General features: G+C 34.9%; 1 protein-coding gene across 3 annotated transcripts in view; it reads right to left on the reverse strand.

The window, feature by feature from the left end:
• The window catches only part of MYCBP2 (MYC binding protein 2), a 175059-nt gene that overhangs the window by 128216 nt on the left and 30376 nt on the right, over positions 1 to 16467 (reverse strand). For all 3 annotated transcript variants that reach the window (XM_071741405.1, XM_071741413.1, XM_071741397.1), the window contains exons 3-10: positions 13712 to 13927; positions 10552 to 10705; positions 8952 to 9148; positions 8500 to 8742; positions 8153 to 8224; positions 5158 to 5254; positions 1483 to 1556; positions 205 to 343 (exon numbers count right to left, since the gene is read on the reverse strand). In XM_071741405.1, the coding sequence (XP_071597506.1) occupies positions 205 to 343; positions 1483 to 1556; positions 5158 to 5254; positions 8153 to 8224; positions 8500 to 8742; positions 8952 to 9148; positions 10552 to 10705; positions 13712 to 13927 (1192 nt within the window). The remainder of the gene's footprint in view (positions 1 to 204; positions 344 to 1482; positions 1557 to 5157; positions 5255 to 8152; positions 8225 to 8499; positions 8743 to 8951; positions 9149 to 10551; positions 10706 to 13711; positions 13928 to 16467) is intronic.

The following is a 16467-nucleotide window of genomic DNA, read 5'->3' on the forward strand; positions in this document are numbered from 1 at the left end:
AAAAAACCACTGATAGTGCTACAGGCAGCAAGGGAGTTCAAAGTGAGTATGGATTCCTCTTAAACAGTTTCAAAACCCTTGTATTTCTCCAATTGTTTATAAGGAGCTATAGCTTCTTGCACATAAGAAAGGAAGAACACCATTTTGATTTTATTATTATTTGAATTACCAGCTTGTTATTAGCCTTCAAAGAGGAGGACTTACTGATAATGTGCAAGTCTTTCTCCAGATCAAACAGTGAGATGCCACAGGCATGTAAGCATTTCCTTGCAAGCTTAAGCTGCAGTTCTTGTTGCAGTACTGGCTCAGTACTTGTTGCAAATATTCGCACAACAAAGCCATCCTGCAATAAATAAAAAGAGGTATAATAAATAATGTATAATGAATTTAGTCATTCACCTTTCATGGCCTAAGTGTACCAATATAATACTATTTTAGAGTAAATTATCAAAGGCCCAATTTATAAAGTAACATACATTACAGAGGAGAAAAGCAGAAAGTGCCAAATGGGATGAGTTGAAGATAAGCCTCTGATGGACCTTAAACATATACTGAATTCTCAAAACCCAAATTTTGACAACAGTGAATACAAACAACTGACTCTGTATGACACTATAGAAATCTTGCTTCTATAACTATTTACGTCTATCTATTAACTCCTCAACTTCTGATTCAGAACCCAAAATTTTGCATCCAGTTTAATAATGACTGTTTCAAAGAATAGCTAAATCAGGTTTGTATTTACAAGTGCAGATAAAAGCTCTTTATCTGGTGACACTGAAAGAAGTTACTCTGTTAGCAAGGAAACAGATTAACTCTTACTTATAGTTGCCTGGTATCTCTTGCCAACCCTGTCTCACCTCACCTTTCTGCATCCCTGCTTTACAGATTTCTCACTCTCTAACGGTGACCAGTCCAGAACTAAGAATGTAGTAGCAGCCTGCCAAAAAACTGCCCCAGCAGAAGGATTTATTTGGGTTTCCATAGTGTTGGCCAAATAGCAGTTTTCAAATAAAAAACTATTGGAATGCAGTATCTTTCATACCTCTACTACAAAACCTGGCTGAAATCCTCCAACAAGTACTAAAGCAATTACATGAAGTTAAATTAGAAAAAAGATATATAATTAAGATCTAATAAGCTTATGCCAGAGAGATCCTGCAGAATAACCTGTTATAAAGCCATCATTCCACGTACAGGACTTTCTTGGAAAGAGGAACAAATTGATTTTTAAAACTTACCTGAAAAATAAACCCTAAAAATTGACCACAAATCAAAATTGTCTTGGTAAACCCAAAAAATACTACTCCTTTATGCATAAATGTAGCAGTTTCACATTATCTCTAGATACATGGATTTCTTCCTTATTTGTGTTAGCAAAGAAAAACAATAAAGAAACAGTAAGGAAAAAAAGGAAATTCTAAGTACTGTAAAAATAAAACAATGTAGTTGCAAGAAATAATTTAGCGATACAACACTTACATCTCTAGATGCTGCTATTTGATTAATATACTCTCCATCAGTGAAGAGGATATTCTGCCCTTCAGTATGACAATCTGTGAGACAAAAATGAAGTGCATCAGTTTATGCTCACATACGTACACTGTTCTCTGCTTCTGTCTAACTCATTCTCATTACAATCAGACTATGAGAGTTCCAGTCTGTTCAGAGAGAAAACACCAGTCTTGTAACACTTGATTTTATGCTAGGATCTCCTCACCCACCCAAAGCTCCTTTGGGAGCTCCAATACTCCTTTGTTACTTTAGGAGTTATTACAGCACTTTCCCATTGTATGGTCTTCCCCAAGATGTAGCTGTAAAACAATTTCATGTTCACCTCTGAGTGCTGATCAGAACTATTACAACACAACTAAACTTTCTGAAAGTGTTAGCTGCTCTCCTTCCCCAAAGACTGTTTTTTATTATTATTTTTAAATTTTTTTTTATTTTTTAAGGGCCACTACCTTTAAAGATAACTTTACTCAGACCAGCATACAAAATCCACAGTAATTAATGAAAAAGAACAAAAACTTTAATTTTTAATCCAATTTTTCCATTGTTGATAAATTCTGCAAAAATCTGGGGTTTTGGAAAACAATAAAGCACATACTTGAATGCATCACATAGTTATTGAAAACAGGTCGGCTATTTCCAAGAAAAAAGGTAGGGAAAAAATTCCGTCCACATTAGGGGAAAAACAAAAATACGTTCTTGACAAATTTAAAAATATGTCACTATACCATTTCTTATTCCATTCTTGCTCTGCTGATGGAGCTACTAACAAAGAGATTGGTATTACATAGCCTGTAAGGTGCTTGCTTCATTGATTACACACAAGAAAAGAGATCTCTTCCAAAAATACTACAGAACAGCTGTAGTATTTACATGTTAAATATCTGCTTCATAACCTGCACAAAGATCCAGTATCAGTTATTTTATCTAACAAATTTAGTTCTAAATGAAGCACATATAAATACCCTTCCAGCATAACCAGCAAGTTTGCTATTTTTCAGTAGCTAGGTGGAGTGTTTTATTAAAAATAATGTAGGTTAGAAAACCTCATTCTTCACAAACCCATAAACTTGTATATTTTTTCCTGCTATACTGTCCAGTCCACTGCAGTGTCTTACCAGGAACAGAATACACATTCAATTCCCACAACTTGAAGTGAAAGACCTAAAACAGACAACCTCTCCCTTAGAGCACACACACGTATGAATTGGAGAGGGTAAGCAGCAAGCAGGTGGGAAAATGGCAGATACACTGAAGTTTGAAAATAATCTTGGATTTAATGTCTGAAGTCAGCTCATGTTACTAATTCTCTATGCTGCAAAGTGATATTACCAAACAAACAAAAGGGTTAGCAGTGAGCAGAACTTCCAAAAATAATCTAAATGACCTTTTTGAAAGGCTACAGGAAGTCAGCAAGTATTAAGATCCTTTGAATGGCTGAAAACTACATAAGCATATCTGTCAAGGAAACAGGATATTCTGGCCATCACTGGGTCCATATTACACTGCTTGGTCTATTTCTTCAACCATTTCAAGTAGAGGTGAGACTCTCAGTAAACATTTTTGAGGGTAGTTTGTGTGTTTGGTAGGTGTTTTCAGAGAGAAAATATGGAACAGAAATGTGATTTTGTGTTTTTGGTTTTTTCTAAAATATATGTTCTTCAGATGACTTCCTAAAAATTAGCACTAGATTAGTTAACATCCAGGTTCAACATTAAACATAGGGACAGTAGAAAATGAAAAGTAAATATCATATCTGAAAAAAGTAGGATAGTATAGTGTCTCAGCTAGCAAGAATAATCAACTGCAGCCTTACTCAATTTGACTTTGGACAATACTATTCTTTCTTTCTGGAGATTACTGTAACAGAAATGGTCTATTTTCTACTTAAAGGACATAGCTACAGATATCTTTTAATCACAGCTGCCCCAGAGGCTCAAGAGAGCCCTAGAGGCTGACTCTTAAACACCACCTTCTGTATTCATATAGTGTGACCTGTGCCAGCTTGTAAGTACTCTTGAATTTGTCTAGGTTACCCTCAGTTAGCAGAACTTTTCAGACTACCTAAATAGTCCTGAGCTCCAAGATAATCACATGCAACTTCAAAGAATAATGAAACCATGTATCAGAGAATTGCAGCTTCTTCAGCTGTACACAGCCATTTTTCTCTAAGGTACACAGTAAGCATTACTATTACAGAAACAGCCAAGGTGAAAAATCTCTGCAAATTCAGGTCCAATCACCTAGATAATCTCACATAACTTGGGGGATTCTTTTATCAGGGAAGACAGATCCACAGCTCAAGGAACAGTGCATGAAGCTTGGCAAAGGCATTACATACAAGAATGTTGACACACACACAGCCTGGCACTTCCAGATACATTGTCAGATTTGCTAGATGGTCTACCAGAGCGGAAAGATTGCTCTTTGAAATACAAGTCTGTGGTTTCCTTAAGCTGGTGGATCCTATTGCCTAGGAAAGACAATAACATTCTAGTTCACAGAGTTTTCCAAGGTCATGTGACTTACAGGATGAACCCCTAATCACATCTACTAATCAACTCCTAATCTCCTACACATCCCTGTACGAATAAATACCTTATTTAAAGGCATTATCACTAGCTCAGGCACTTGAAAGAGATTAAGTCCAGAGAGAGCCATGTCTGAATATCATACCAACTATGAGGGAATAGTTGGAGTCAAATTAGTTTTCAGCTGTTAGCAAGGTTACTGCCCTCCAGCTCTATCTATCTAGGATTTTTAAAGAACTACAACACACTGCAAGTCATTACTAAGATTACAGTGGGGTAGCCACTACTAAAGAGTTAGGTACCCAATCAGGTTTCCTCAGGACTGATCGCATACCGTTACCCCACTTTTATTTATTTCCTTCTAATGGGAAAGGATAATAACTAGAAGTGTACCACTTGAAATTTGTCCTAGCAAAATGAACAAGGACTTATAGGCTCACAAAGTAACACTGTGATAAATATGTAGAAGTACAGAAAGTAAAACAACAAAGTTCAAGGGGTGAAATACAAAGGGTACTAGTTATGAAGAGAATCTAAACAGAGACTCAAGTTATGATGCTGCTCTGCATTAAAAAAAAAAACAAAACAAAAAACCCATAAAGAAACCATAAACCAAAAACCAAAGCTACCAAAAATTCCAAAACAAATTAACAAAATCCCACCACGAATGTAAACATCAGAAGCATGGTCCATTATTGCTCACTAGCCTGCTTTGGTTTTTAGGATACATTTTTATCTATTTTGAAAACAAAATTCTTTTGGTCATAGTTTGTAACTAATTACATGTAAGACATACATGTATGTCTTACAAAGTCATATCAAGTTCAAAGGACAAAGAAATAAAAACTCTTTAAGACAGACATTAAGTTCTTGGATTCCTTATATTAAGATGACCATACACTCTAAATGGTAAAGTATTCTTCCAGTAGCTGGAGTAACATGCAAGATCTCTGAATGAAATGCTGCAGCTGGTCTAATGCAGCAAACCTAAGCCACCAAAAAGCAGCCTTTTTGTGATGCCAAAATCTATCTCAATTTCTCTCCAGCTTACCTAAAAATACATAGCATGTAAACAGTTAACTATAACAATCTTCTCATATCTGGAGGTTCATACCTGGCAAAGCAACTGTACCGTCTTGTTCCAAAGTTTCTGGGTTTATTCTTATGGCTGTCATACTGTGATTATTCGCATCTCTATATAATAAATAACCCTGGTAAGAGTAAGAATATATAGATTGGTATGAAAATATTCTTAAATACATCCAAGGATATTGTCAAAAGTGAGAAAAATCAACCATTATTTTAAGTTAAAAACTTTGAAACCTTTTAATTTTACATCAGATTTGCTTCACTTTGCTAATCAACTTTTTTTCCACTAGTTAAATTCTGCAATAAAAACCAGAAAATTGACTGACTTCCTCTATACTTTCTAAATACTGTAGATCAACATGCTGAAACTCATACACAGCTTTTGAAGACATAGTAATTCTGCTATTCATATGCATATACAATTACTGTTAAAAGCCACAGGAAAAACTAATGTTCCTGTCTCCACTTTCCAAATCAATAAAAGATCCACAGGAATTCCACAAAGGGGATGCATATATTGCCCTATATAGAAGTGATCATTAATGAATCATTAATAGGTGTATTAAAAACTAGAGATTTTAAAAAATGTTAACTACTTTGATTCCCACACTAGCAAGACTCCATGTATTTATCCTTTCTTCAAATAAATTCACACAAAGTTTAGGTGATTTCAGTGAAAGCTGCCACAACACAAGACTGCATACACTGAGTTCTTAGGCTCTTCATCTCCCAATTTCTAGCCAACACTAGGGGAAAGGAAATATTCAGGACTAATGATTTCCTCTTTCTATTTCTCCATGTGTAGAACAGCTCCATATCCCCAAAATTGCCTATTCTGGCCAGCAGCCACCATCCAGAAGTCTCCATCAGTATATCAAAACAGTAACTTCTCTCCATTCATACATTAATTTTTAAAGGTTTGATTCAGTCACCAGTTCAGATGGTTTCTTGGTTAAAAGATGTACCTACCTGACACTCATATTTGAGGCTTACTGTTTACACCTAGAACTTTGAGTTTTCTTCTAAACACAGTCAAATAAATTGTTGCTTAAACTAGATAGGTTGCATTTGCCCCCACTTTTGTGTTATGAATACAGGTCCATAAGAGAGGCAATATGGCAGCTTCAGTCTTCTGTTTTTTTCTATCCTACAATAACTTGAACCCTTAAAAGACTTCAAGGGAGGCGAGTAGAAACACAGTTTGAGAATTTACACTTTGAAAGCACTTTTGATATAAAAGGAAAAAGATTACTTAAGGGCACTTATGAACATACTGATTGAAGGTGACTGAGGCCAAGCAAAGCAATATTCACTTACAGGAAGGTTGCAGAGGCCAATCAATATGAATAATGACTAAGGAACAATTCTGACAACAGCAGTGTCATACCAGGGGACATGACAATGGTTTGCAGTTGCTTGAAGCATGGCTGGCCTCAGGTGGGAATTCTACACAAATCAACAAATGGATGCATTTCCAGGGCTAAGTCCCTAAGGCTTAACCTCAGGATAACTTCATTTGTCAGTCAGAGACCCTAATTACAATTACCTAACACCAACAGAAAATCCAAGCAAGCCTCTTCCATACAACTAAGTACTTAGATTTTCTTGGATAAATCAACATCTGTGAGGAAAAACAAACCCACACAAACTAGGATAAAATTAATAAAGAACACTGAAGTAGACAGAAAAGCTTCAGTCTAAAATTACTTACATGATGAAGTAAGAAAAAACACTTAAATTTGAGCTGACATAACCAAGCATTTTCTGAAGTGAAATGAGACCAAGGGCACATCTTACCTCTCTTACAGACATATACTTAGCAATAAATGCAACTTATACATCTTCCTATAAACACAGCCCCAGAGTGACACTTTTGCAACTAGTAATGCCATTGGGTACAGTCACAATGTGAGTGCATACAACCTGCAGAGGCACTCAAATAAGAATGTCAAATATATTTATAGCTATGTACAGGATGTCCAAATGTGTAACTTTATATAGTGAAGCTGTACAGAACCTCTCTCTTTCCAAACTGGTAAAGCAGGCTCTTAAGTAAATGCATCCACATACATTTGTAGTGCTCCAAGTACACCTTTTGGTGATCCTCTGTTTTGATACTGAACAAAACCAGATTTCATATTTTTGATAATAATAGAACACACGTTTGTAAATAACAGTTTTAATTCAGAAGCATAGCAAGGAGTAAACTTAATTTCACATTGAGACAATGAGATCATTCAATTTATCATAAACATACAATTAAAATTGCTCAGTAGCTTAAAAATAAAGCAAATTCATTGTTCTCTGCGCAAAGTATGTTTGGTTGCTTGTTGGCTTGGGGTTTGTTTTTGTTTTTCTGGGTTTTTTTCTTTGTATTCTATTTTTGTTTGTTTGTTTTTGTTTTTTAAATAGAGCACTCAGCGGCAGTAACAGAATTCTAAAAACTGTTTTTACAACCAATGGCCAAGGCATAAGAAAAGCTGGTCCATACTCCAGAAACTAACTCTAAAAGACAAAAACATCCAAATACAGCTAACAGTGGTAAGATCAACAATTATGTCAACTTACGGCTTATACACTTCTCAATGCACAGGACAGCACTTATTTTACTGCTGATGTTTTAAAAACCAGTTAATTTTCATAGATAGGTATTTCAACTATTTTTTTTACACTATTTTTCTACAGCAGCACAGTTTCACATCCACCAGCTTCATTACTTTAGGAGGACTTATCAGTTGACTGTACAATTCATAGATCTGTGTTTGTCATATTTTAAGGAAGTCTTACAGTGACAACACAAACCAGTGACACTTTTTATTACGCCCTTCTATATGCCAAGTGCCATCAAATTTTTTTCATCTTCCACAATTTAAATGTTAGTACCAAAAAAAAGATTTTTTAGAAAGAACTAAAGCCAAAGAACAATACAGTATCCATGTAAGCTTACTCTAGGACAAGGTCTACTTAAATTACTCATGGGGGATGGGGTACAAAAATTTGTGTTTTAAGTTTTCACTTACCTGAGCATAACCTAACCAAGACTTTTTTTCCTTTCTGTTTTTGATGCGGGATGTAGAATTGTATATATGACCCTGAAACACAGAAAACCCTCCAGTCAGTATTTTTATTTTAACAAATATCAGCAACTATTTTACACAATCATTCACAATCTAAATAACAATGTCTTCAACTATATTGAGAAGTGAAAAATGTAAGAAAATGCTGTAAAAATTCTCATAATCAGAATAATTTAAACCAACTGTAGAAGAACTTATCATTAGTGAGCTACAAAAGATTCTCAGTGGAAACAGGACATCATAAAAGTTAAAATATTAACTATCATTCATCAGACAAGAAGTCACATTACCCTCACTGTCCCACTATATCCAGAGCCAATTTTGTAAAGTCCATCTTTACATAAGAGATACAGGAAAAAGCCATCACTCTGAAGCAGGCACTGATCATCTTCATCTACAGATATTTCTTTCAATGGCCATTTGTGCATCAAGGCTGCCTTCTTTATCCCATTACTGAACCAGTCTTGGATTTGGATTTTGCCCACCAGAACAGCCTGTACACTCCGCTGAAGAGAGTTTAAAATGGTTGGAACCTAAACAGCAAAAGAAATAGTGAGTGATTAAATATGACTGCTCTTTAAATGTTGCATTTTCTATCTCCAACTCAAGAGACACAGAGAGCTACTCCTATCCCAAAAACAGTGAGGCAAAAAATCTAACTGGATTTATACACTAGATCTTAGAACTCAAGTACGCATCGTCTACATAAACTCCCAGATACAAAGAAGTTTTAGTGAAAGACCTGAATAGTCTGACAAGCATGGCTGCCATTATTGGTGAGGATAGCAGAGATTGCTTGCAAGGTTCTTCCTGTCTCTCCCCATGCTGCTACCAAACTGAAGAGGCAAGCACAGGAAAGTGCTGTCAAGGACTGTCCTGTACTGTCATTCATTCCCGTGCTACGGACAGTTATCTCCAGAAGAAGCTGGAACAGGGATTCTGCAGATAAAACACAGCAATTACACAGACAAGTCACAAAACCATACCAAGCAATCTGCCAGTCAATGGGAATTTAAACTATGAAATTAAGAAATACATGATAGATCTTTGCTCAGCCATTAAGTTTAATCCTATTTTCAGAAAGAAAATAAAACCTATTTAAATAGGCCTACAACAGCCTGCTTTTTATTCTTTTCAGACAGAAAACCTTGAGTCTTGATAATCACAATGACTAGAAAATAAGAAAAACTAAGTCCTTCTGTTCCAGGAATAAAGGAATAAAATATATTAATAAACATATTTTGTAGACATACAAAATAATAATGGATTAAATAAATAAAAAATGAGTCAGAAGGAATTACTTAGCCTGCCTATTCAGTCCACTTCATCACTGAGATGTGTAGGTCTTGACCAACCTTGTCTAATCTTTTTGACCACTACCCCTGTTGAAATACATCCCGCTTCTCAGAAACAAGCATTTCAAATCAAAGCTTAAAAATTATTTTGATCATGCACCTCAAGCACTGTTTAGCAGCTGAACATCTGTAATAACCGAGGTGTGAACAGAAATCCATTTCATAATGGATACATAGCACATACAACCACTATGGCAGTAATCAAAACGAGGCCGCCTTTGTAGCTTTTAATACTCTGCACCAAAACAAACCAAAAGCTTTCTGTAGCAAATTACTATCACCTCTGGGAACAGAATACTACTGAGCTATAACAAAGAAAAACATACATAGGAAATCTTGAGATGGATTTTTAAAATTATTTTTAAATAAGAGACGCTACAGCTTAGCCTTCTTTGTAGTTCTATAAACCAGTAAAAGCTATTAGTAAAGGAGAACTGGATTTTAACATAAAGGACAGAATAAATTCAAAGCCATCAGGAATTCAGCTTTTATTTTCACTGTCTTTAAAAGCGAAGGGATTTTTCAGGGAAACTTCTGAATGTCCAGAGGAAATAAAAGCAAAAATTCTGACACTTAGTTTAGCAACTTTATATAAATTACAACATTAAATAGGTTAACTACAGATCACAACAGCAGATGGCAAGACAAATTCTTTGCAATAAGACCAAGTATCTTACAACTTTGGTAAGACAAGCTCATTACAATGTAAGATTGTAAGGCTTACTATTTTTCAGTGAAACTCTGCATTACACAGCAATAAAGTATAGCCTTTATATATATGCACACCTCTACATGCCAACATTCCTGTTCTACAAAGGACTAATCTTGAGAAAGCACTGGTTACATACACCAGAAGTTTACACTCTAGATTAAAGTTGGTCTGTTGAGAATAAGCATCTCTCACTAATACTTGCTAGAAACCATTTTCTCTGTTCAGTACAATAACAGATGTATATTATGCAAATACAGTAAGAGATGTGACATTACCTAGGACTTCAGGAGGCTCTGATTGTAGGCCTTCTGGTTGCTGACCCTGAAGCACATTAAGTAGGGCTTGTAGGCTTCTGAGACACAAGGATGGATGAGAAAATCTTGTCTCCTTTATCAGTTCAAAGACTTCACATAATCCTACTTCAATGATCTAAACATTACACAGAAGTAACATCATTATATGAAAGAGCACACATAACCAGAGCAATAGTTCCCTGAAAAATATGGAAACTTAAGAAGTTTTTGGACAATGTCATAACACAAACTGTGCCTCTGAGCCCTTCTAATTACTATCAAATTCACTTCCTTTGACAGACATCTCTTGTTCCTTTTCTTGCTTATTAATGTAAGCCAGCAAGCTAGAATTGGTTTGCAACCTGACCTCCTACCTCAAGTAATGATACCTTTAACTGAGCTGATATTGGTAGTACTAGTGCTTTCCCCTTCAAAGCCTGAGATTCATCTTGTGACAATATAAAAAGCAGAGATTAATTACTTTTCACTAAAACTCCATCCATATTCATCACTGACATACATTATGCTAACTAATACAACATCTGTAAGAGCACTGTTACTTCTAACTTTCCCTTTTAGCATTCTTGTATATTCTGAGATTACAATTATGCTTCTTTCCAGTGAATGTTCCTTTCACTTCCTTCTCAAACTCAGCATGTAATAATGAGGATGAAAGAAAAGTGAGCAAATTGTATCTTCAAAAAAAAATTACAAAAAAGCAATTGTATCTTCAAAACTTCACTAAGTGTTTTTGTCAGGAGCAGAGCTCCAACATAAAGAATGTTTAATATAGTTTCACCCTTGAGTAAAATAAAATCTAAGGGAAAAAGAATGAAATGTGAAAACAACCAGAATTGTAAATGGAACTGTCAAGTCATGCTTAAAATAGATTTAACGTGACAGTAAGTTTAAGGTTCTACTGGATGCCCTGTAACTGTCTTTGCTGTCATTCAATTTATTTTGATCCCTATTTTTCAGAATTTACTTTACCACCCATTTGATTTACATATATTTGATTTATACATTTATTTGTATATGTATTTATTCCTCAAAGACTTCTAAGTGCAACAGCAGTTTTCTTGAAAATTACGCTTTGCATTTCCTATCTCCTGTAGAGCTGGGGTAAACACATGCACGGAATCTACAGGGAGAGAACCCACCCTGTCTACAAGATTTCAGACATTTAAAAAAAAAATAAAAATTGAAAGTCAGTTTCTTAAGAGTAATTATCTTTCTTCTATATTACAACATGAATAATTCATTTTTGCTTAAAACTCGTTGGTTAAAGAGCAAAATGTATGCCACCGAACAAACAAAGAATATTTTGCCAATTTACACCTTAATCCAACATTTTTTCTTTTTAGTACAGAACTTCTACAGATCATCCATAACCCAATGTTAAGTTTAATACTGGGGGACATGAGGGGAAGCAAATGTAAACTAAATCAGTAGAAATGAGCCTGCCATATTTCAAGTAAAAAGAATTCCCCATTGGTAGTAAAGGTACTAAAATAACTAAAAATAAGTTAATAAAAGCCAAATATGTCATATAAATCCCAAATTTTCAAACTAAACAAGCAAATTACTAAACTATTTGAATACAACCAAAATACAAACTTTACTTTGCTAATATCCGAAGACCAGCAAATTCTGTTTGTGCCACTTCTAAAATCTGTGAAAATCGTTGTTCTCAATCTTATTACAGAAATTGTACAAAGCAACTTTGAATTCCCAAATGTATTCTAAATAAAAACTTGACTTCCTCAAGTTTAAGATATTATCTAAATAGTTATTAAAAACACTGAGGGTGTACGAAGCATCTAGGGTGTTATCAAATCAATAAAAATTCTTAAACTCTGATATTTTGTAATTCTTTGCTAAAATGGAATACTTGGAAAGCACACTGATGTTCATTATACAATTCATGTATATTTGCTGTATTTTATACTTAATGTATTAAATGTAACATGTGACATTTAATGTACATGTACTGATGATGTAAAATGTAACAAAAGCTCACTGATTTTCTCTTTTCAGAAAGTTTCCCACTTAGGCTTTCCATGCAATTTTTTCCAAACCACCATCTTTTTAAAAATCCATCACAAAACACAACCACATACAAAATTGTAATCCTCAAAGCAAGTAGGACATTCCTGGTAATCACTGTTTCGATTTTCTTAATTCCCTATTTGTTTTGGTTTTAGAGCAATAGCAACAAGGAAAGTTACTCTAAATATACTTTTTAGACTCAGAAGAATAACAAAAGGAAAAAGGACTCAGCATTAATAAGCTAGCAAAGACAAGACTGAATGCACAGAAGTTATGTAGTACAAATGAATCAGCAAATTAAAAAAAATACAAGAAAATCAGCATGAACAAATCTATGCAGCTTATTTCTGACTTTCCACCATTAATCCTACTATTAGCATGGAATTAATAAATAGTAAAAAAAACTACCCTGTTTAACTCTAGTGTCCAAAGCCTTAATGCGCATCACTAATTAGCTATAGTTATTAGTATGAAAAGAACCTAAAGGTAAAAAGGGAAAAGACTAAAATACTAAGAAAAGAAGAGTAATTGATAGTTATTGCAATTACACATGTAACTGGAAAATCATCTTGGAAATCATTCCACCAAATGAAACAGAGAAAGACCGTGACAGGGTTAACTCCTGGCGGGATAAATTCCTGTAACTTTCCACTAAAGCAGTGTGAACATCTTCTGTCTTGTAAATACACTTCAACATCAGGAAGATTTTTTCTTTTTTTTTTTTTTTTTGGGATAAAGCAGAACACACACTTTATTGCTACCAGCTATTATCCTCTAATAGATGTAAGAAATGCCTTATTTAAATTTTGTGTAGACTTTTGAGGCTGTAGGTTACTTCCAAGTACAAGTACTTGCAAAAGGAGTCCAACTTGAATGCTTATCTGCTATTTAATCATCTTTAAAATGAATTATTGTGCAGGTACTTAGGTCTTACTAATTCATAAAATCAGATTATTCTGGACTACATGAAAAAATAAAACTACAGCTATTTTCTGAGCAGCTGGTTTACAACGCTGTTCTTTATTCCTTCCAGAGAAGATACCAACTTCAGATCACACACACGGCACATGGTAAACAGTATCCATTTACTCGCCTTTGGAAGTTTAATAGGTGGCTCTTTGGATTCTTCTTCTTCGTCACTGTCTGAATCCCCACTCTGTACACTGTTCTTTGATGCCAAGGATACAGATGCTTCTTTTTTTTGCCACTCCAACACACAATGGCGGACATTGCAGTAAACATTAAAAGCTGAAGGGTTGCTATGTAATCTGATATCTGGTATGGTTATTGTGTTCTCTAAGTTTTCAGTCTGAAAAACAAGATTAGTTTTAAGTTTATTCGAAGTTTCAAACTTTTGTAAATACAAGTGATCTCAGTAATTTTGGCCAAGCAAATGATTCTCAAACTGGAGACTGAACTTTCCTATTGAAATACCAATTATATTTCAGGAAGCAAAGAAAACAGTTAAGAGGAAACATTTCAAACTATTTCATCTGATTTCAGTCTCTACCATTCACAAGTTGATGAGGGCACTGGGACAGACAACGAAAGCAGCTCAGACTATAGAATGGTCCAAGACTGTGCCACAGTCAATAGACTAGGAGAATGCAGAACTTAACTTAGAGGGATTGGTTTAGTTTTGGTTTGGTTTTTTTTTATTATTCTTACATTTTTAGTAGTGATTTTTAAAAGGAATTGTTTGTTACTCTAGCTGTTAATGTATTGGTAAACAATAAATTTTTAAGCTGTTAGTTAACTATATTAGAAATCAAAAATACCATTAGTTGTTTTGTCCCTAAATGATAAGAGATGGCAAGGCCAAGAACTCCCTGTGCAGGATACTGCAGATGATAGTAATTTTGTGGAAAATAAAAATCTAATGAACAGGATATTGAATACAAAAATCTAGCCAGATCTCTGAATTAAGAGGACACCACCCTGCTTTCAGGAGCCCTGAACCACAAAGAGTTTGGAAACTGTTCTGAGAAACTACCATTACCTCCCCCCCAAATGCCTGTACCCTCCCACTTCCCTATCCCACACTTTCCTTATTATCTTCTACTGGTATATTACCATCAGCTACTGCCAAGATACAGAAGAACCTTCAGGTGGCTGTCATCAGACTTGGAAAAATATTAAGAAAAAAAAAAAATTCAAACACCCGCATTTGTTTGTTTTAATTCTATCCCATTCTCTCATTTTCTGCAACAGTAAGATGGGACAAGATGTACTCCAGTCTTAACAAACAAAACCCCACAACAAGAACAAAAAGTCCTTTGTCTTTGTTTCCATACTACCAAAGACCAGGTCAGGTCAAACACAGGCTACAAAAACCTGGACTGCAATCATATGAGAGGGAAGCAATTCCCTACAATACCTCAGCAAACAGAGAGAGCACAGAGACTGCATGAGAGAAGGGCTTGGCTGAGAGCGCAGGATAAATGTGCTTGAACATGCAAGGTAAACTCTGGAGGAACATCAGGCTGCACTGACTCCAGGTCACAACTAACTCCACAAGGTTATTTTGGTTTGTTAACTGTATTCTGGTGAGGATGAAAGCCTTTTGTCATTTTCTCTTTTTATTACAAAATAGATACTGTAAATGACTGCATTCATTCAGCAGGAGAGTACGTAGAGAGTTATTTTACAGTGATCTGGAACAGATGAGAGCGGAAAGATTTATACACCTGTGAAATCAGTGACAGGAAAGAAGACTTTAAAGTAGCAGAGAAGAGTGGAAAAGAAGTTTCAGAAGCAGTGAACTAGATAATGTTTTAATGCAGTGATTTATTTTTCTACAACATAGTAGCCACAACTTTGTACATCACAACAGAGCAACGGCTCACAACACATTTTTATTGGCACTTTTTATTATTACCAGAAATAACACGGGCTTCTAAATTAGATCAGTTAATACTACATTACTAAACTTCACAAAAAATTGAAAATAACTTCAAAATATATAATGGTTTACATATTTTCTTTCATTTTTGACTGCAGAACTACTCTAACTGCACTGTTAGATATTTGAGTGTCCTTTCCTATAGTTATTGCAAAATAAAACATTAAGGAGCAATGATGTTCTCTGTAGCCTACTTTATTCAGCACAGCATGTTGGGTTGTTTTTTTTTTTTAATCCATGTCAGTAGTAAGCATAAAAATACAAAGGTAATGGGGGGGGGGGGGGGAAGGGGAGCTGTAGCTGGCAAGGTTACCTACATATACATTTATAACATTTATTTTCCCTCTCTTTTTTGTGTGTGTTTTGTTTTGGGTTTTTTGTTTTTCCAGGTTTTTTTTTTAGAGCAGCAGAACCTCTCTGCTACTGGAGCTTAAGACAACGTAAGTTTAGTCCTTCTTCAATATGTGTATCCTCAAAAAAATAAAGCTTTTGTTAAAACCCTGCAATATTAACCAGTGCAAGAACTCAAGATGCAAACTCGTAAGATACTCCAGTATCATAATGCATCAAAATAGATTTGGACTGATGCCAATGATAATGAGCTACTACATACTTTAAAATGTATTTGGCACCAGAAAACTAAACAGTTACAACATATGACTCTTCTGCATGTCAAATATCCATACACATACCCCAAGAGTTTTTGCAGCTGCTGTTAAGGCAAACACACAATATCAGCTTTCACCTTAAGCTAACTCAGATGAACTGTACAGGTCAGAAGAAAAAAAAAATTAATACATTAACTGTAAACAAGGAAGTGTACAGTAAAGGGACAAGAAAAATATTTGGATCCTTTCAAATATCTTTGAAAGTCACTCATCTAACTAGTACCATGTATTGTACTTATAAATTCTATGAATAGTTTCCATTCCAGTCCTTCCTTGTCA

The sequence above is a fragment of the Heliangelus exortis genome, chromosome 1 (assembly GCF_036169615.1).
Source record: "Heliangelus exortis chromosome 1, bHelExo1.hap1, whole genome shotgun sequence".
NCBI lineage: Eukaryota > Metazoa > Chordata > Aves > Apodiformes > Trochilidae > Heliangelus > Heliangelus exortis.